Source organism: Saccoglossus kowalevskii, chromosome 9 (genome assembly GCF_978046115.1).
Source record: "Saccoglossus kowalevskii chromosome 9, keSacKowa6.1, whole genome shotgun sequence".
Classification (NCBI taxonomy): domain Eukaryota; kingdom Metazoa; phylum Hemichordata; class Enteropneusta; family Harrimaniidae; genus Saccoglossus; species Saccoglossus kowalevskii.
In genome coordinates this window covers 25,397,801-25,420,210 of record NC_140649.1, presented here as the reverse complement: position 1 = coordinate 25,420,210, position 22,410 = coordinate 25,397,801, and the positions used below count along the sequence as shown (strand labels likewise).

At 36.1% G+C, this 22,410-nt stretch overlaps 1 protein-coding gene and 2 long non-coding RNA genes across 3 annotated transcripts; all 3 read left to right on the top strand.

Annotated features, from left to right (window-relative positions):
- The first annotated feature begins 459 nt into the window (after positions 1-459).
- On the top strand, positions 460-1,115 carry LOC146739017 (uncharacterized). Its single transcript, XR_014930596.1, has 3 exons — positions 460-625; positions 713-786; positions 1,063-1,115. It is a non-coding gene; the product is annotated as an uncharacterized LOC146739017 (long non-coding RNA).
- A 595-nt stretch (positions 1,116-1,710) lies between these two features.
- LOC146739016 (von Willebrand factor D and EGF domain-containing protein-like) lies at positions 1,711-4,380 on the top strand. Its single transcript, XM_085504038.1, has 5 exons — positions 1,711-1,794; positions 1,992-2,191; positions 2,627-3,107; positions 3,615-3,992; positions 4,096-4,380. Exons 1-5 carry the CDS (start codon positions 1,711-1,713, stop codon positions 4,378-4,380), a joined length of 1,428 nt encoding a protein of 475 aa, XP_085360164.1.
- Positions 4,381-4,965: 585 nt separating this feature from the next.
- LOC146739015 (uncharacterized) lies at positions 4,966-6,524 on the top strand. Its single transcript, XR_014930595.1, has 2 exons — positions 4,966-5,068; positions 6,215-6,524. It is a non-coding gene; the product is annotated as an uncharacterized LOC146739015 (long non-coding RNA).
- The last annotated feature ends 15,886 nt before the right edge of the window (positions 6,525-22,410 follow it).

The window sequence follows — 22,410 nt, the reverse complement described above, 5'->3', positions numbered from 1 at the left end:
ATATATATATATATATATATTATTACATTGTTCTATTGTTACCTACATTAATGTTCTCAAGTTGCTTACTGTAACGCATAATACTGTCCATAATTTGTACATATAAACCGATATTATTGTTGATTATTTGCCTGTGGTAGCCTATTATGGCGACTCACATTAATCTGTATTATTTTATAATATTATGAGTTTTTGATGTTAATCATTATTCACTAACTAATAATAATTGTTGCAATTTCGTTTTTTATTAATTTATTCAATTATTACATATTATGATGAGTCGATTCGTTCCTGTTTACAGATTATCGACACCGCTTTTAAACTCGACAAAAACAGTTATTCACATCCTATTCGCTTCATCAGTAGTGTTCCCATTGTCTGTGATCATGGGCAAGAGTTCTGTCGAACAACAGTTGGAGTTTATAGTACAGCGACTGAACTTCAATTTAGCGATTGTTATGTTCACCTCAATAATTCCTACACCGTGGGAGCAATTGAGACAATAGTTGTGACACGCCGCCGTGATGAACCGGTACATAAAGCTGAAGAGTACATATTACAATTTGACACATTCCAGAGCACGAATCCTTCATACTATGTGGGGTACGCCCCTGGAGAGGTCAGGGTAAGCGGCTATACTGAATATCAAGTTATTAATATGCGAAACATAATTAACCAATCATTGATATTTATATTTTGAATATATTTGTAGGTGAATGTAGATGACGACAATGCTGGGCAATGTCGAGCCACGGGTCTCTTTCACTACCGTACTTTTGATTTGACGTAAGTTACATACTAGCTATGTTTATGCCATACTAATACTGTAGAAAATTAGCATAAATGCAAATGAATTGAAATGAAACAACAAGTTATTTCACACTCAAACAACCAAATCACACGAGAGCGTAGTCAATGTGCATACTGTGACGACGTTTGCTGGGACATTTGATGGAAATGTGGGAATAAATCGCATTCGTGGATTCATTTGTAGGAAAAAAAAACTGTAAAAAATATCGACTGTTATCTTGTTTAATTATATAAAAATGTGTTTCCTCGCAGATATTATAACTGGTATGGAGTTGGTGATTATGTGATGATAAAAGAAAAGAAAGGGTTTGAAAAATACAATTTCAGGGTACGTGAATGGTTAAATACGTTTGAATTAAAACATCAAAACATGTTCAAAACAACACGCATCCAACCTGTACTTGATACGTACAACAATTCGTGTAAGGTTAAATGGTCAGCAAAGCTACATCCAACATACATATGTACTCTCTAATCTAAAACATGCATTAGCCAATTCCGTTGGAACTTGGCACACAAGCAAAGTAAGGACCTAATTTCATTTCAATATTGTGAACATAGACTGACATAATTGAAATTAGAATAAAATTGTGTATTTGACAACATAAGTGTGAATTTGTTACTAAAGATGTGTGTCAGGGCCGGTTAATATCATGCCTTTGTGGTTATATGAAATTGATGGGCTGTGATTGAGTCAACTTGGTCTCTTCATACTGAAATCATAAGCTATAAGTTATTGTATAGATTGTGTGCCTACTAAGTTCGAACTTTAATTGTGTGTAGGTTGAAGTCCGTCTGATGGAGTGTAACCGAGGTAGCTGTGAAAATCTTTCACGTATTTGTGCAATAGCTGTACGTGAAGGAAATGACGTCGCTTTTGTTGACAACTGCGATGACATAATGACGTATTACGTGCACAGAGATCCTCTATATTGTAATCCAGCGTTTAAACTGTCCATATCGCCAAATGGTAGAGAAGTACGGGTAGGATTTCACAATCATAAATATTCATAACCTGGCATAGCTTTGGAAGTGTCCATAGGCCAACTAGTGGCTGACAAACTGTCCAATAATAATCAAATTTCTTGATACAGAGTTTTTATCATCATAATGAAAATATGTGTACTGAATCGAAATAATTTAATGGGTTAAATCTCATGTTCATTCACCTCAAATAACAGATACAGACTGGGTCCGGTCAGTTAGTTCGATATAGCGGTGTAAATGTGTATATCGACTTCAATGAAGCGCTATATGTTAGTATAGAAGGACTATGTGGCTCTTTTGATGGAAATAAAACAAATGATTTATACTATGTGGACTCGAACACAGGGGACATAATACGGAATACTGATGCGGACACGTTTGCAAAGACATTCGAGTAAGGACCTTTATTTTAGTTATTAAATGTCTCTGTGTCATGAGTACAACTGTTGTTTTTTGTTTTAACTGTTGAATTATACAACATCTTCGAGCGAAGATTTACTTTTATTAATAAACTGATACATAATACATCGATCACTGTGACAACAACTCCATGTGATATTTTTTGGACAGTATGATTTTGTCGTCTTTATGAAACGTCATTGGTTTCCATAGAGACAGCTTCATAATACAATGTTTTTATACTTTTTGGGTGGTATATGTTTGTTCGGTTCTTCGATCACTCTATGGAATGTCAGCTACTGTCCTTAAACTATATATGTCCAAAAGCAGTAATATTATTTGTAGTAGTTTTATCAATTGTGTAAGTTTTCGAGCGGAGCATTTGTCGTTACCCTAAACCAATGATGCCATGCTTTGCGTTTATCTACAGGCTAGATAAAGGCACAAGTCTCTTCTATGAAGAAAATCTTCCCACTGCAAATCCTGATCTGTCATCTCGCTATCATACATGTCAATGCTTAGTGGAGGATCCTGATAAACCGGAAGACGGGAATATATTTTGCGGGAGTTATAGCGAGCCAATACAAGGATATGATGATGGCACTGAATATTTTACATGTGAGAAATTACATCAACGAGCAATCAATGCAAGTAGTATTAAGACATACACTGACGACTACGCAGTCTATAAATCTATGTTTAGTCGCTATCGTCCAGATACACCCGTCAATGTCTACAATGCAGATAGCCTACCTACCTGGCCTACACCCAGTGGTATCACAGAAGAGGAAGCTATGCAGGCGTGCCACGATGCAGTCTACCAATCCAATATAATTGAATATTGCGAACAGGTTGTAGGATTATCAGAAGATATTGACAATGTACTAGTGGACTGCAAGTTTGACATTCAGGTTTGGCTGTTCATTGATTCAGAAATACAAGCATATGAGAATAGATGATGTCAATGTGATCGATTCAGATTGACCCAACACTGCGATAAAGACTTTCTGTTTTCAACATTATGAAATTATTTCATTTTTTTAGAGGGGGGGGTGAAAACAACAGATTTTAAAAAAATATATTAAGTAGAAATGATATAATTTCATTATTACCGATTACACAATATTTGCTATATTCTCTACAATTGCATTTCATTTTTCATGAATTAACACTGAAATGTAGTGTATTCAACAAATAGTGCATGAGAATTAACTTTAATAAATATGATTTTACTTGGTGAAAATGCATAAATTTTTCTGCATAAATATAAAAGGATTCTACAAGGTCGCAAACGGGAAGACCTTATCGTTATGTTATCCCTAGATACATATTAATATAGACTCAGTGATTAAGAGATTACCAGTGGTGATGTGCTCGTACTGTCTCAATGGAAACATAAGTACAATTATTTTCTGTAGGTGATGGATGATACATCTAGCTCAGTAAACGCACGATCAGTGTTAGAAAGCAGTTGTTTATCGGTAGTCTACAAAAATACAAGTTTGTGGGTAATGAATGGTGAAGGTAAATTGGCCCCACCAGAGTACATTGTGGGAGCAACGTGTCCGGCTCATTGCGCTGACAATGGAAACTGCACCATTGAAGGTGTATGCATCTGTGAAAAAGGTTTCACGTCTGTTGACTGTAGTATAGAGGCTGATAAAGCACCCATAGTGTATGAAATATATAGCGGCAGTGTCTGTGATATGCGGAGCAGATCATGTAGTAGAATTACTGTAGCAGCTTTGGGCATCTTCGACTCTGGGCACTTATCTTGTCATATTCACGAGTTTGAGGCATGTATAAATTATTTAATTATTTAATTAATTTATTTCCGAAAAATCCATATTAATCTAATTTTTGACTTAAAATTAAACTTTTTTATTTTTTGTTTACTAGTATAATACGGACACTGGTACTTTGATAGATACGGGGGTAGTAGCGGCCACATTTACTGACTTCATGAGTGCTTACCATATGACCTGTTATTTACCGGTGACATACGTAAACATGAGCCTGAAGTCGAGTAAGGAGCCATTAACATCGGCCATTCATGCATTTGGTATTTCTGTCAGCAATGATGGTGTAAATGAAAGCAACATGCTCTATTTCATTTTATATGACTCTGTTTGCGTCAATTGTCCAGAAGATGGACTATGTACCCAACGTGTAAGTATGGATTAATTGATCTTCGAGGCTAATCTTAAGCACCATTATAAGCCATCACTATGAGTTTGAATTATTGTTGTTTTATGTTTCACAGAAAGACGCTTGTCAGATAGATGGGAGATGCTATAGTGCTGGAGAGATCAGTTACTTCAATGATTGTCTCGTTTGTGATCCTGACAATTCAATTTCAGTTTGGACTTATCACTCTGGTTGGTATACTCTATTTTTTATTCAGATTGTTCACATCATAGCAATAATGTTCAAATTATTAGTATGCTATGTCCTAATAGATATCAGCAGAAACACAAACTCAAATATTTTTTTAATTTATGATGTTTAAAAGGAAAAAGAATGGATAACATTTGATCTTATATATTTGCCAAATCTAGAAAACTATAGGCAGTGTCACGAACAACCGATATTTTGCGACACGGAAATAGGATTATCAATATGGTGAGAGCACAACTTTTCTTTTGCTACAAAATATCATATTCGATACTTGTAAAAATAATATATGACATTTTTATTTAGATGTATGTCCAATTTTATCAACTACGAAGACAGCGACATCATTGTCAACATCGATCAGAATTCCTGGAGTGGTTGAAGAGTCAACAACTGTAAACGTGGTTGTTATTCTGATCGTTTTTTGTATCTGCAATATACTTGTTACCCTAACTGTAATAGCAGTTGTACGGAAAAAGTAAGAAAATATACTATTTTTTTCAAATTAACGCAACATCATTCTCAGATGAATTAGCGGGAACTTGACATCTCTTCAATGCACAGGTCATATGTTAGTTCTACGCTATAAGTACTATTATTTGTCCTCTACAAATGTAAGGAAGCCATTTTAGTACCTTTTGGCGATGTGTTATAAAACACACATTCACTATATATGACATATTTTAGACACATAGATCTCTTGCACCATCAGTGTCAGTCTAAATTCAATCACTATTATATTATTAAGTATTTACATTGCCTGGATGAATCATTAATAAGACAATATACTTCTGTTTTTGTGTGGATTGAAGTAGACCTCAAACACGAATACTCAGCAGAAGGGATAAATCCTGTTGTCAACTGAAATCAGCAAAAATGTCATTTTCCGTTAAGGTATTTTAGATCGCATATGGATATATCTCATAGTATACCCGACTGCAATGATGGTTTACTCGTTGAATACATAATCACTTACATAACTGACCGAGCATTATAAAATCGCGTGGAAGAAAACTATTGGTTATCATTTTGATGCGATTGACAAATGTTTGAAGCGTATTCTCCTAAATTTATTCGTCCAGGCATGGGTATTAAAATAGCTTGGTATTTGTAAATTCTCTAAAATTACTTTAACAATTTTCTCAGTGATGTTTCTTTGTTTTGAAAACTTCCTCCCAGTTTTTAATTGTCAACTGTAACTACTGTCACATAAATAACATACAGTAAAGTCAATACACAAAATATATGTGACACCTGGTAATATGCATAGAATACACGTAGGCAAAATAAGGCAAAATCAGCATTAAATTAGTATTAATAATTTAATTAATATATAGACCAAACGACCAAAGGAAAACCAATCAGAACAAACGACAAAATTGGTCCGTCTTAGTCTCAACGAAAATGTTTTCAAATGTAGTCCCAACGAAAAGTTTTACGATAAATAGTTGAAGTGTCGCTATTACTGTTACACGCATGCGTAGAATGTAATACCAATTTTAAGATCTCTAAGGATGTATGAGTTGGCTACAACACCATTGACTAGTGACTACGTCACGTGATATACACGCGAAATGTACGAGCATGCAGACTTGTTTAATTGTTTTTTATTTGTATTTATCAGGAAAGCTATGAATAACAGGGTGGATCCAGCGCTCAAACTTGGTGACAACGGTCTACAATAAGGAAACTCATCACGTAAACCAAAGCAACATAGCTGCAATTCATGTCTTCTTTCTATTATATGTGTGAAATATATACTCGATAGATTACACGCAAGTAGAACTGATCTATGAACGTCGATCAATAATACTTTAACATAATGCAATTACTCATGTTTAATATAGGATTTTATTGTCGTCACAGAGCTAGGATTGAAGTGTTTTAGTTCATAAGTGATACCAATTTATGTAATAAATGAGTTGTTGAACACACTACATAGTTTGTTATTTTTTTCAGTCATAATTCAAGACAAATAAAACGCGAAAATATATTGAATAGAGAATTATTTTTTCATTAATATTCTCGTGTAATTAGTAATTATGTGAAATATAATTGATATGTACTTAGGAATACTTTTTGTTATGGATTATTCTTAATATATTTCTTAATGTTCTTGTGAAAATCATGTTTTCTGTTTTTTATCATTAAAAGGAAATATTTTCACAAAGTCGAAAATAGAAAGTCGTAGTTTTAACTCTTGTCCAAAAATAAGTCTGAATTTATTTTTAAAGCTTTGGTAATTAATTCAATTTGTTTAGCCATAATGTGTCTTGAAAAGTAGTACCGCGAGATTTTTATTGAAACATTGAATTCCTTCACACCGTATGAAAACGGTAACTGTTTTACATGTCATGACCAGCATACGCGTTCCTTACCCACTTCCCGTTTCCACAGGCATAACAATAGCAATGGAGTTTGCACAATTAGGGGGAGAAGCCAATATTTAACTATGCGACCGAGTCCACAGAAAAGTAAGATCTGGCGCTCAGATTCTTCACATAAAGCGAGGAAGTATATTATGAGAACTGAGTGACAAAATGTAATTTCAACAGATTCAATTTTGTCTTTACTATGGAATTCCTATATATCCTTTCTATACATTAAGACCGGGAAAACATTTAGCTACTGCAAAAACACATGTTGCACGTTTATACCTGTACTAGATATTTTATGATTTTGAAAGTACCCTGTCCTTTTTGTTCACAAGACTGGTAAACAATTGTTTTTTAATAGGTTGATTAAAATTATATACACATAAATTATTCAGCCAACGTAGGATTTTAATTAGTGTACTGTTATAAATAACCTTAAAAATAAAACTTTTCTATCACCATTCCATCATTTACAACTAGCATCGGAACAATTGGATTCACAGTTGAAAAGCTGCATTTACAATTAATTGTTCGTAAACCTGACATCACATGAAACCCTTCATTTGTTTACATTAGACGCATGAAAGCTATACACCATTTCTATAAATCTCGCCCTCTAGTGACAGAGCGCTTCTGTGGCGTCAACATGACGTGAATGGATGAAAGTAACGTTGTTCAATTCGTCATCTTTGTTTGGCTGTGTAGTAATTATTTAGCTGGAATATAGTACAATTTCTCAAAATATAATTTTCTTTAATGAACTAGTCCTATAGAGGTCATCGCCCTTCGGCAAATGACTCAAATTTATACAAAACTAAACCAAAGCCAATCAACCACACTTTGCTCAGAGAATGCGTATCAAATATTTAATTCGAAATAAACACAACATCAGTAAAATTGAAATCAACATGGAACCCAGCAGACTCACACAAAAATAGCCTCGAAAACTACATTGAGGCAACCGAAGTTAAGATATCCAAAATGACTACAAATAAACCCAAACAAAACATGAATCTGCCTAAAGAGCAGCAAAAAATAGACAATATCGTGATAACACAACTGTAATAAAACATTTCAGCAAGGATCGTGGCATGAATACAACTGAATGTATATATGACAGCCTTCATCAACTAAACAACGAGCAATACTATACTAAAATTAATGGTAACGATACAATAGTTACAACTAAATTAGTCCATGACAGCTTATTACAGAAATGTGCAACCTGGAATTAATCGATTACGACACCTATAAATATACAGACCCATTTAAGGTAGCAACAGGGGAAATCTGGTCAAATTTTCATGTTTTTTTAATGATCGGTATATCACTTTCTTTTAGAGTATTATTTCAGTATAACTAACAAAAAAATAGTACTAATGTTATTTTAGACGTAAATTAGAGAGAAAACTGAGCACAGCAAACAGTCATTTAATTATTTACATAATTCAAATGATGGACAAATTGTGAACAATAGCATTACGTTGCTTCAAGTAATCTGTTGTCTCTGCAGCTTGGCTGTTAGCTATTGTAAATAAAAGCCCATCTTATCAGTTTCCGTTATATTGTCAGTGTCAACTGTTTCCGTACACACGCATTATTGAAAAAGCGAACGCACACCCAACACCTTTTTTTTGGCAAGGCAAAGCAACATCATTTTAACATTGGAATAAAGGGAGGTCGTCAAAAAAAAGTATTTTTAGCCCATGAATGAAGAGAAACGGGTCCGATTAAGTGGGTACAGCCGAAAATTAAATCCTGATTTAGAAGACGCAACTTTTGTACGGCGAAGATTGATGTGTATAGTGACACTGACACTGTTATTTTCGTTGACAAAGAAGTACGCGCGCGCGAGTGACAAACATTCGCTAATTTTAGTGAATTTGAAGTCTGTAAACGAGCAAAGTAGCGACATGCTGTTTTGTCGTTTTTGAAAGATAGGTGGAGTTCGGTTAGTGGAGGACATGGACAGACTCCATAGATGGCGCAGCTCTTTACACTACCGTACAACTATTCATTCACGGTGTCTCAATTTGCCCACCGATTTTATTATATTATTATTTGTACCCTATTAATTCGCCATGTTCAAAAAATAATTTGTATCCTATTAATTTGCCATCAATATCGCTATATAACATGTTTTCAGTACAGTATGTGTTTATCGTGTACACTTTACAGATTACTTCGAGTAGCTGTGACCACCGGCGATCGTCGCAGCAAGCACAGCTTTGACCGGATGTTTCATTCACGCACAACAATAAAGTTGCTTTGCTGGATTATTATCTAGTCATCAAGCAGTAAATGTATATTGTGAATATCTATGATAAGCAATAATATCGAAAGTGTACGACAGCCACAGAGTTGAATCGGCATGCGTCCGCCATGTTGGAAAGTAAATTCAGTTCTTAAAAGCGTCAACTTTGTGGACCGCCCGGCTGCGTGAATTAACAATTTTGATTGGCCAAGCGCTTGACCGCTTGTCATAATTCCGTGATCAACAAGATGAGTGGAACCTGGATTAAAAACAATGGTTTTAAAAAGAAAAACAAAAAAAGCCCAAGTCTGTACTGTTATGACGCCGGTGCTTATTGCTAACGGTGTATTTTGTGTTACACTAAAAAGGCACATGGCCACGTAAATAGCCGCTAGATTCAGATCGCACGGCTTTCTTTTATTATTTCTAGCCAGTAACGTCAGAGGCAAAATACAGTCCCCAGCACGCATATCATTTGGTACAGGATAACTCTTTCTGTATGATTTTTGACAACGTTTGTTTGGTTGCACCAGGATTTTACCACTGCAAGGGATATTCAAACCCGAACCTAACGTGAATTCTTCGTAATGCTTTTGTTGCACTGTCACAGGCAAACGATGTGGTAGCGCCTACAGAACCGATGCGCCTTCGGTCTCAAAAATAATTTATCAGACGTTACACTGCCTGCTTCTTGGCATTTCCAGTCATTGTAGATATTATGAGCTTTTTTGAGAATTCAATGTTGTATATAGATGGGCACGTGCCTGCTTTGTTTTTAAACGAGATGTGTCACGCAATACGGACTATTTCCTATCCCCTTCCAGTCAACAAAAATGTTTCGTCTTTGCTCAGACAAATATTAACTTGTCTGAGGTCTCCGTACACGATACGATTGACACGGTTGTTGGTACTTCATTATTTATGTACACCTCCATTTCACGGCTGATTGTTTCAGTTTTTCGTTTATCTCCGCTGGCCGTGGTGACAACAACCGATGAATATGACGCAGACAGTAACAAAAAACACGGTTAATAGTAACCGTGCCAAAACAATTTAATATACCCGACGGAGATGTGTTGAATATCGCAATCACGTGAATATGTTAATTTGGTGACTTTGCAGGAAATGTATTTCTCAGGAACCTTTATACAGCGTGGTTTTCACTGCAGTCGCAACTAAACAGAAATGTCTAATGTTCTAGCGGTATTGATAATTTAAACCTATTGATTGTTTGGTTTACCTAATCCGCATATAAACTAGATGCGATTAAATAACCAGTAAATATACTTGAGTAGGATGACCCTCCCATGTTTAGCATAACAAAGCATTTGAATTAATGAAGTGAATATGACGCCTTATTGACGAACCAGTGAAATGGATTGTCGCAAACATGCCGATTTCACCCTCCATGCAGTTTGTTTTAATAAAAAATAAAAAATAAATGCTTGCGCAATCCTAATAGCATTTAAATATCACAATTTCACAAAAGACAAAAATGTGTTGTTTTACAACGAACATTCAGGTAAATTTGTTTTTTGTTGTTTTCTCAGTTCACACATCTGCACTTTTTTGGACTTATCAAGAAAAAGTTGGCGGTACTTTATCTTACAAGTACGCGGTTGAAATTAACACCAAGTGTTGTCAGGATATCAAACTATACAAGTTTTGACGGGGAGAATTTTGCTGCCATTTTTTTCTTGTTTTATAACCCATAGGCTTCATTATTGACTTATTTTTTTAAAGAAATAATTAGTATTTATGATAATTATTAGAAAATTAATCTCATACAAACGTTCATCGACACTTTATAAGAACCTTTCACAGCGAAATTATTCTGAAAATCCCCAATCAAATGGTTAAATCGCTGGGGCAGAACTTTTTGATTTGTTATTTTGACAGGGTCCAGTTAATCCCCAGTCATATGACTCCTATGTAAACAATCATTCCAAACTATGAATTATCTAATTCCTGAATATTTCAGCTTTCATAAAATATATAGTTTTCTATAAATATGTTTTTATTTGAGTTGCTCACATCATTTTAACTAAATGACGGGATTTCCCCTGTTGCTACCTTAACTACACAAAGTACACAAACTATCACCAGAGTGCAGTATATTCGTCGGTAGACCAATAATTAGTGGTTTCTCTGGTCCGACTGAAAAAATATCAGAACTGATTGACCATTTACAACATACATACATCAGAGATATTACTTATTTCATAACAAAATCGAAAACAAATATAAGTATCTGAAAATAACGTCCTAGTAACCATGGATGTTGTATCAGTATATACTAATACTGTACACGAAAAAACGACCAATCAACCACCAATACAATACAAACGAATTACAATCATGGTGATAGTCCTCTGAAATTAATACCATTGGAAAATATACTCGTTGAAATTATTTTGAAAAGAACACATTCGCGTTCAATAATGAGTTAGCATGGGATCACCAGCTTCACCTGAGATTGCTGATATAACATTCCACCTATTGGAAAATCTAATTTTACTACTTGGTGCTCAATATAATAAAACTTGGTATCGTTTTTGAGATGACTTCTTCATGGTATTTAAAGCCACCATACCAGAATTACGCAAATTAGTTAATGAAGCAAACATGTTTCATAACAAATACCGCCTCACATTCAAATACTCTTAAAATTAGTCACGTACATTGGCCTATATAAAGGACAACGCTTCCATGATCTGAATATATTAGACGTGAAAACACACACAAAGGCAACGGAAATAGCACTATTCAAATAATGTATTAAAGGTGAAACCATTCGGTATGCTGGGACATGTAATATTCTATTTCTCACACATTGATGCTAATGGTTCATTGATGCTGAATATAAGTAAACTGTGAAGTGTAAGTACGTGTAGTTACGTTCCCGTGTTGTACGCACCTACAAATGAAACTGGTGATGCAATACAAAATATGGTGAACATTACAGAGAGTAAACGTGGCAAGTTAGATAATTTAGTTGTGCTGTTCGATTCTGTTAACTCCAATTTCGTCCATGTAACTATTCAAATAATGTATTAAAGGTGAAACCATTCGGTATGCTAGGACATGTAATATTCTAAACGATTTTGTATCGAAAACACCCGTCCGATACATCAAACACTGCATATGAAAGAATTTTGTTGTGAGTTACCATCAATGAACACAGTTAAAAAACAAGTTATAAAGAGCATAGAAAAACTGAGCCTTCTTGATTGCTCTACAGAACCTGACCGGCTGCATTATTTCTCACTCACTGTTATCTTGTATCACGTTATAGCTTATCTGATAAATCATGCGATTTCGTATTTGATTTCCCATGCATAGGTTAACATTCTGAATTATTATTACGTCTATATGATGAATGTCAATGTTGGTAGTCATAGCACCATGCGTCACATTCCTATGTAGTAACGTACCACACAACCCGATTGAAGACATGCACAATAATATTCTGTACCGGACATAGATGGAGACCATTTTAATCATTAACTTTTTGATGAGTGATAAATATTATGACATGCAGGTAGTACATTTGTGATGTACTGTTAATTCGTGGGAAGCAGGTTGATATAATCTGCGTTTACCCGTAGCAGTTCAAGTACACTGGTGAAAATCTGTAAAGTCGGATATTGTGGATGTTCAAATATGTACAAGCTTACTGGTAATTATTAAGCGACGTCCAGATATTTGTACCCGTATCCCCATAAACTGGTGGGGGTTTGTCCGATTACATATTACAGAGTACATATAGTAGGAGTGCCGTCCACGATGTGACCCTGTTGGACAGATACAAACGTCACAGAATATCTGGCACACATAAAAGTAAAATCTAAGCTGATAAAATAAAGGGAACTTCATATTTGTCATATACATTTTCAATAATTACCAGATAGGCAGCTATAAAACTGAAAATGGCAGTCGGTGCTATCAAGGTATTTCGTCAATATATATTCAAGCAGTCGCGAGAAGAGTGACATACTAAGCTAATTATCTTGATTGGGTTAATTGGTGTAGTAGTGTGGTGTGTAACTTAATATTTCCTAATGTGTAAAAGGGAAACGAGCCAGTTATTTCCAGTTTCCCCAATCTTCCAAAATTGTATTTGAAAATAATTTAATCAGAGAGAAGTGGAATTATTTGTCTTGTATTAGGAAATTGGCTACCAAACATTCAGGCCAGTCGAGTAGAAGATTATTTGTTGACAGATTTTCTCGATGTATCACATTCTGCCTAGTGTATATATATATATACAGAATGGACTGGTTGGCCAGATTGATATGCTACACGTTGATTGATCTCTCTGATACAAAAAGTATGGAATTGATGGTATCCCAATGCGATGGAAGGAAGTATTCAGGATCAGGTGAAGAAACAGTACCATGCGAGAAGGAAATTTATTGTTATGGGTTAGAGCATATTGAAATTTCAAGGCGAATGTTCCGAGAAAGCTCTCAACTTCAATTATTTCATAGGTTTATGTGTACGTGCCTTCTCAGTTTAGAATCAGTTTATCAACAGCAAATAAAATCGCCTGTTTCATCGACGCGCTTGACCAAGCTATCAAAATAAGTATGGCTGCGCACAGAGGAAGCTGTGTTGTTAGTGGCACTGAAACTGGTAAATGATTACGTTATTATGTTTTACTGGCTTGACCGAGCGTAGTAATACTCTTGTCACCACTGAGTATAATGGGGGAGCAGGTGTTATACCCCAGAGCTTATGGCACTCCATTTATATCGGCAGAAATGTAGCCAAAGATGAAGACATCAGAAAGTCCATGTGAGTTTTGGCATTCATTTGTACGACGCTTTGTATTGGTCATAACACTTTCTATTGCGCAACCACGTGACATACATGGTCAAGAATGAAGTACGTGAACAATACGTGGTAGTTTCTGTGCTCATGAATATTCGTTTATTTATGAGTCTTAAATGAGTGACATATTATTTTGGGGGCAAGAGTTAGAAAGTGGGAATTAGCAATTCTTGGGGGTCAATACAAAAAAGGGTCCCACTTGGAGAACAGGAATATTTTTCATGTATGTTGGTCGTTTGCATGTGACTTGCAGCTTTTCATACATCTGCTTTGAATGTGAAGTTAAGTTGTTATCATTCCGAAGCTTTTGGTTGTATTTGTCTTTAACATCTTGCATAAGAGTTATTCGAAGTTGTAATCTTTGAGTTTCCAGGGCATTGCCTTATTTTATATATAGGTCAACCACAGGCACGGATGTGATTATAACCCAGGCCCGTCTTATCAAAAAACAGATGAGTGACCCACAAGACCATAATAGACTGACCACTTGTGCATATGATAAGAGTATATATATAAAGATATACTACATATTTCAAATATTCATTCACAATTGTCAACAGTACTGCTAATTTGGTGTTTTCTGCTTGTGTAAACTAAATGTATGCCAAAAATCCGATAGTGCACATCTTGGGTATGAATAAATTTAGTGTTTGCAATAAAGATATTCTCTTCTACATTGTCTGCGGGTAAGTTGTAATGTTTCGATCATTACAAGTTCTTACACTGAGAGAAAACATGTCTCGACAAATATTGGTCTTGTATTTGTGAGTGCCCGAGGACGTTAGTACCAAACCAAGATTCTTGGGTAACAAGCATTCCAAAGTAAAATAGGCCGAAACACTTTTATAACGCTTGATCGGGTAGCGCTTGGTCCAGCAGAAAGGGTTAAGCATGAAATTGCCCCACGCTAGGGACTCAGTCCTCTATTTCGCACGGGTCCAATGTCCGCCCATCAACACCGTCTGATGAGTGTTCCCACTACGTCCATCACTTAGACGAGGAGAGTTATGCAGTCGATGTTGCTTTTGATCCCGCCCCCTGGACCCTGGAAGCGACAGCACTACCGAGAGCGACTGCTTCAAGATCGAAGATGGGGGTATGTAAATCGGATCACTAGGATCGATGTTCCCCACATCACACCACGGCGTGGCGTATGGATTTGTTACGAAAAACAGAAAAAAGTGAGCAAGGGTGTGTCCGAGACACCTCTGGTGGCTGGGACGTCCTTTTCCGGAAGCGTCTGCAGGTCCTAGAGGGGGGGGGTACCTATAATGGAGGGAAAACAATTCCTTGTCCCTGGATCGGCCAGACGATCCCTGGTTGGCAGAGTGCTGGGGGGGGGGGTACAACACCAACGTCCTGATGTGCTTGTTCCCTTTCGAAATCGGAGGATTGACACCCCCCCCCCCATCAGCGGTCTGTGGACTAGGTCTCGGTGGACTTGGTATCACTAGAGAATCCACATAGGGACCGGCAACAGACAGGTGCAGTCAACGAGTAAATTTTCAAAAATGTTTGGTATTTATGTTTGATCAACAGTAACTTAATTTAGGAACATTATTGAGGCTTAATTTAATTTGAAGGGGAGAGGTCAATCTGTTCGCAACTTCCCTCCCTCTCAACCAAATTAAATTGCCCTCCCACAGTTTTGTGCTCCCATTGCCCTCTCCCCACTCAGTTTTTGTTCCCCGCTGCCTTCTTTCCACCCGGTTTTGCTCCAACTGCCCTTTCGCCACTCAGTTTTGTTCCCCATGACCCATTTCACCGGCAACACTCTTTATTAAGAGAGTTGTACCCAAGTTCAAATTTTGCACTTCTGAAAAATACAATGTACAATCAGTGATTTTGCCCTCACTCGCTCAATCTAAAAATGGAACTTGCCTGCACTCTGAATAAAAATCTTCTCCTACTGGAATTCCCCTCTGAGAAACCCTATTTTTAATTCCCTCTCACTGAAGATGTTTTATTTTGCCTGCCCGCTAAAAATACCCTGCGAACACATTTTTTCACTAACAGCTCCGTTGACTGCACCTGAACAGACCCCATGAAAGTAACAATCTCCATGGGAATAGCCTCGCCGTTGCCGGCACGATCGGGCAGACTGCAAGGATGCCCTCCAACCAGCAGTCGGAGCTCTCAATCGTCGGAGCAGTACCAAGGTACCGGTAGACAAACGGGAGGACTTTCGCCCATTCTAGCACTCCACTCACACACGCCCACAGGGCCCGAACTGAACGCACGATCAACGTGATCAGTCTTGGCAACACGCACACGGTCCTGAAAAAAACATCCCAGACTTCGGAATCCCAGTTGGCGTACACGATCTCGTGACAAAACCCTGAACCCCGTATCCCAAGCCCAGATGACATTTGCTATGGGGTAACCAACCTAGGAGCTCTAGGAGGCAATTGCCGTACGACTGAAATGGTTCTAGGAGGTGAGGAGATCAACGGTACATTTTGAAAACCACATCAGCAAAATAAACAAGGCAGGCATGAGTGAAACAAATTAAGTTTTTTTTTTGAACATTGTCCAGTGTTCCAGCAGCTGCACAGATCTAAATACATTCATGTACATGGTACGCGTGCCTTAGCAACATATAGCGTTCTGTGACATAGTCCGCCTTGAGAATTGTAAATATCAGTGGATTTATTGCATTTATCTTGTTATTACTTGCACGACAGAAAATCGCATGTTTTGATTATATATACTGAGCTATATAACAACTTTAATAATGGAAGTATTCATATAAACTTTATTTGATTTACGATTTTTACGGTAGCGCTGACTCGAACCAACTGTCTTTTCAAGGTAATTTTCTTTGTGTACAGGCCACGACGTTGATCGTTGGGTTGTGTTCATTTTGCTAACTACTTCAATGTTCAACGTTTTTTTTTTGGGGGGGGGGTCTGGTGAGTGAAACGCCATGACCTAGTTTCAACAACACATCCATGTTTCAAAAAAGTGTTTGACCCTTGGCGTGACCGACCGGCGTTACTATATGATCCGTTATTACAGTATTAGCTATTAAGCGAGGATTTATTACCGTTATTATATTGTCACATGCGTATTGGGTGCCCGCACTGCTAGTATACCTAGTATATTTGTATCAGCATTATGTCGTTGCAATTTTGTATTTGCACTCTACTGGTGTTTTGGGGAGGTAAGTATTGCCAATGTAATTGGTTTCAGTATTATTGGATCGTTCTTTTAAAATTGACTTTGCTGCCGTCCTCGACATTCAAGAAAAGTCCGATTGTAGTATTTCAAGTGTGCTATCTACGTTGTTACCAGAACGTGTCGCGGCGTGGCAACAACTACAATGAAATATTTATTTATTTTTCGATATATTAGTCATTTAAGAAGTATTCTTTTTAATAAATCGGTATATGTATTGTCACAGTTTTGCTTGAGTATTTGTCAACCCCGACATTGTAGTCAGTGTATTGTTTTAAGATGTGTCTTCAAGGTGTGTGTATTTTTTTCACGCAAAAATTTCGAAGGTGTTCGAACTTTTCTAGCGATAGCTCAATGTTAGCTTATGTAAAGTTTAGCTATGAAAATTTGTAATTTCTTTTATTTGCAGAAATCTGCAAAAATCGCGTGGCCCCTTATTCTCGGTAGCGTAGTTTCATTTTCACCACCTGGCTATCACAGTCAGTAAAAACAACGTTCGGAAACTTAAAAAAAAACTGTATATTGGGCTGGTTGTTGAGACTCTTCTTGGCAGTGTTAGAAGATAACTCTTACATGTGCAGCATATGTAAATTGGTTGTTCGGGATTGTCTTCTAGTTGTGTGTGTACCGTTTTCTGGATTTTCCTGGCTGTTTTCCCCGGCTCTTTGTCCGGCGTTCCAGTAGGTACACAGAATCTAAATACATTCACGTAGTACCTGGTACTGGTTTGCGCGCCTTAGCAACACATGGCGTTCTGTGACATAGTAAGCCCCCAAATATAGTAAATATCAGTGGATTTATTGCATTTATCTTGTTATAACTTGTATGACAAACAATCGATTGTTTTATTATATATACTGAGCTATATAACAACTTTTAATATAACAGTATTCGTATAAACTGTTATCATTACTGTCGACGAAATCAGACATATGGTGCGCATGCTCATGTGCGTTTCCATGGTAAATAGAACATGAAGTATTGTGATGCGTTTCCATGGGAAATCGATCGCCAGTTTAATTAGTTTAATTTTAAAAGTCGACAGAGTTGTTGTCAAAGGAACGCTGAATGGTTGATCCAGTTCCTTGGCGTGTCTATCAAATCATTCAATTTAACTGAGATCAAAAATAACGTTTCCTTACACGGTCACGCACAGGTTCGTACGGACGGCCTTAAATCACGTGGCCTTAAATAGACTTCTGCAGCGAAAACGTGCGATTCGGACGATGACCGAACACAAGCGAAACAGAAAACATGCATTTATTTACATTGTAACGTGAGCTAATCCTAGAAACAGTCCGATTCCATTTTCTATGCAAATTATTTGTTTAATGATACAATAATTTGTATTCTGTAGCCAGTCTGTAGCCTCTCGAACGCAATGAATGTTGTCCGGGTATAAATAAAATAAATGACAATGTATAGGCAAGCTTTTACTGATATAGTTATATTTAGTTACCATGACCTTTATGAGTTTGGTTCTTCTACACAGTTCACAGTTCACATCCACCACGTGCACGGTGTTGTATTATCAGGAACGATGGCGATATTTACAGTTGATCGTCGGCTAGGAACTCGAATCTTTAACTTAATTGTTACACCATGTGCATTTCGAAACAATCTGATCACCGTGTGTAATTATAATTTTAAATGCCGTATTTGCTCTGAAAAATATAAAAACGTATATAATAGCTTAGTTCGCATTGTTCACGTACTTTCGTGTTCATTTCATAACTTGTTGTATGTGGCAAGTTGAATATTTTGTCCATATTAAGACAAAGCCGAATTTAAATTACCCACAACTTAGCTTACACTAATATACGCATTTATCAATGTATTATAGAAAACTTACTACTTACTACTGCATATAATAAAAACTGGTATTATACATTGACATTATATAGAAGTAATAATTTGACCATAACAGCCAGTGTTGCTAAAATAATAAAATACAATCATGACCTCAACATGTTTGGTGGCATCAAATTTGCCTTTCATCCTCGGAATCCAAATGACATTAGACCAGAAAATCATGTAATTTGCCTGAAACTCCTTTATCAGTAGAATTGTCAATAATTTAAAATTCAACACAGTCAATTTCACAGCTAAATGAAATGATAAAGTTTGATTCCCTACATTTTGCAAATGTTGTAGTCATGAATGATCCTGTTTTGATCATAATGTAGCAGATGCGTATTTGCAGAAGCAGCGGGGAGATCCGATGTTAAATAAGATGTTTGAGTTAGGATACAGCCCTCTTCAGGTCGATTGCAGAACTACAGAAAGCATGTTTCGTATAGGATTTATTCAAGTTGACGTGTGTGCAGTCAGAAACAATATATATATATATATACGATCACTCACGATCACAGAAAAATCGTTTTCAATTTGTAATTAATGTTAACTAAAAAATGTTAACTATTTTCCCACATAGTTATATTATTTGCTTCTCTCAATGTCTATCCAATAATACAGTTTTTGCTGTATGTAGTCTTCACACCTATCATAACTCAGTTCAATCGTGGTTGATATCGATGATGACGTCACGCAAAATTGTAAACATATCATCACCCAAAACACAATAAGGAGGCACAGATGGTGTCTCAGAGAATTCTCTCGAATTTGAGAAGGGAATTCTTATATGTGTTGAATTCTACCATAATAGTACAGTAAAAATCGAAAGTTTCACCAATCTTATATTTTATTAAGTTAGCCACATGATACATAATATCAATAAACAAATAATTACCTCTACTCTATCAAGAAACCGCTGCAGGAAATAAAGCTCTATAAAATGATAAAATTGAATGCGTATTATTTGTAGTGATGTGTACGTTACAAGACAAATGTTATAAAATAAGCCTGCATACTCCATGCAAAGAAAGTGCGACTGCCCACTTAATCTAAATGTTCTTTCTGATTGGATAATGTTGAACTCAAAAATATCAAGTAAATCTCTTATAACAGCCATTTTGATTTATAAAAATATTTATTTATTTATTTATAAATTAATTATAACGTTCTAAATCTCGAGTGTGGTTTATTGTATCTGCGATTGTATCAGTTAGTGGTTGCATCTGTGATTCTTGTGTTGCAGACTGCAGTGTGTATAATGTGATAAGGTATTTGATATATTTGAATAAGAAATTTGTTCACAGGTGTTATAAAGAGTTACTGCTGAATCAGTTGTGTAGAAATTCCAAATTCCAAATTAGGCTATGTTGATAATAGTTTAAGTTTGTAATACAGAAGGCATTACCCCAGACATATCCACAGTATGGCAGTTGATTTTTTTCTTGCTGAACCCCGTTTGTAAGAGGTTCTTTGATTGGTTGGATAGTTTGGACGGAAAATCTATGTTTATAGTTGTTCTCATTAAATCTAGTTTTTGTTCACCATGCTTTTTGACGTATACTCAGTGCCACTGTTTAATCTCCTGATATTTTTAGTGAATATTGCAGTAACCAAGACAGAGGAAGACCCGTGTTTTATCTACACCCCGATAGACCAGCCAGAGAGAAGTATTAACTACCACGTTGACCCGAGTGACCCAGGAATACTTTGTGATATTAACTTATCATTCAAGTGGTACAGATTTGTCAGTAAGGCTGGTGGTGAAATGACCACAAGAAATGACTTGCCGGAGTACAGCTGTGGTACACATATTCCCCTTTACCTGAATGGTACACACCCAGTGGGAAATAAAACAGTACTGCGTATTGCATGTGGTAATCAGTATGGTATTAAGTGCGATTATTATTACTTTATTCATGTTAAGAATTGTGGAAATTATTTCGTGTATAAGTTAATGAGTACCACGATGTGTACGAGGGCATTCTGTGCAGGTAAGTAATTGTTTATTAAATATATATATATATGTCATCAGACAAGATCTCTTTATCTGTAAGCGTATCAGCGTTGTTGCTGCATGCCATTTGTTTTAGATTGTTCCTGGCTGCTTCCGAGGTATTTACAAGCCATGACAATTTGTGTGTCTATGATGTAAGGTTTCGCACCTCAACATACATCATACATGTAATTCTGAATTGGTTCTTCCAACTATTGATTGCGATTCTATTGAAATACTGAACATATCATAGTTATTTTAGGCCCTACGCGGATGTTGTTACTGCAATAAACCCCGCCTACCGAAGTTACATTTAAAATTGCACAGCTCCTGCTGATCACTGTAAGCACTATATAGTTAACGAGAAAACGTATCAAAATTTTCTTTAAAACAAATTTAAAAACAAAGTTTCCAAAAAAGCTTCAATGCTCAACTCGTAAAGGAATTACTTCCATGTCAACTAGTATTATTGTGTTTACGTTACTCATTCTGTTCACAGTTTCTAACATGAGATATATGGCGACATTGTCTGTTGCGAATTTGATCACGATTTTGCTATATAAACACAGGTGTAATCATATTTGGTTGACAAGATTGCTATACTGATAAATTCGGGTTATTCTTTGTTTTGTGATTTTTTAAATGTTTGTAGCGTAGTCTTGAACGCCTGTGACCGGAACTTAGCATTCATGATTATTTTCCAAGTTTTTTGTTCTAAATTGCTTCCTAGAACCGTTGTAATGCCCATCATATTGACTTATTTACATATATAAACTTTTACATTTTAAGAAACTCCCCGAAATGTTTTAGTAAATATTTGGCTTTCAACTTCTTCATATAAATCACCAAAGCGACTGCTTTGTATATGTATATGTACATGTCAGAGTTAGTCATTTTAAGTATGTATCTCAAACTGAGAAGCCGCATAAGCAGGCACTTATAATCTTATGAATATTATAGCACAAGTATAATTTAGAGTAACATAACACTAAGGGATTACATACAAACTAATGTGTAACGTACAACCCTAATGTAAATTGTACAAACAACACTTCGCAATATAACAAAACGCTAAAAAATGTGTAAAGTTAGTTTTAAAACAATATTTGAACTTGACAAGATGGGCAGATAAAATGATCTTTTATTATATTGTGTGTTAACGACTTCAGGTTATATTACCATCAACCGCCGTGACCTAAGATTATGATCCAGGTCACATCAAACGTTGCTATAGTGACATCACCCAAACATGACAATAAGGTGATGATAACGATGATAAATTATATTGTGTGTGTGTGTAAAATTACGGGGTTTTGATAATGTAAGACCAGGGA

Coding starts and splice junctions, on each gene's coding strand:
- LOC146739016 (XM_085504038.1), top strand. CDS start 1,711: ATGACGTATTACGTGCACAGAGATCCTCTATATTGTAATCCAGCGTTT. Junction 2,192..2,626: donor ACGTTTGCAAAGACATTCGA/GTAAGGACCTTT, acceptor GTTTATCTACAG/GCTAGATAAAGGCACAAGTC. Junction 3,993..4,095: donor GTCATATTCACGAGTTTGAG/GCATGTATAAAT, acceptor TTTGTTTACTAG/TATAATACGGACACTGGTAC.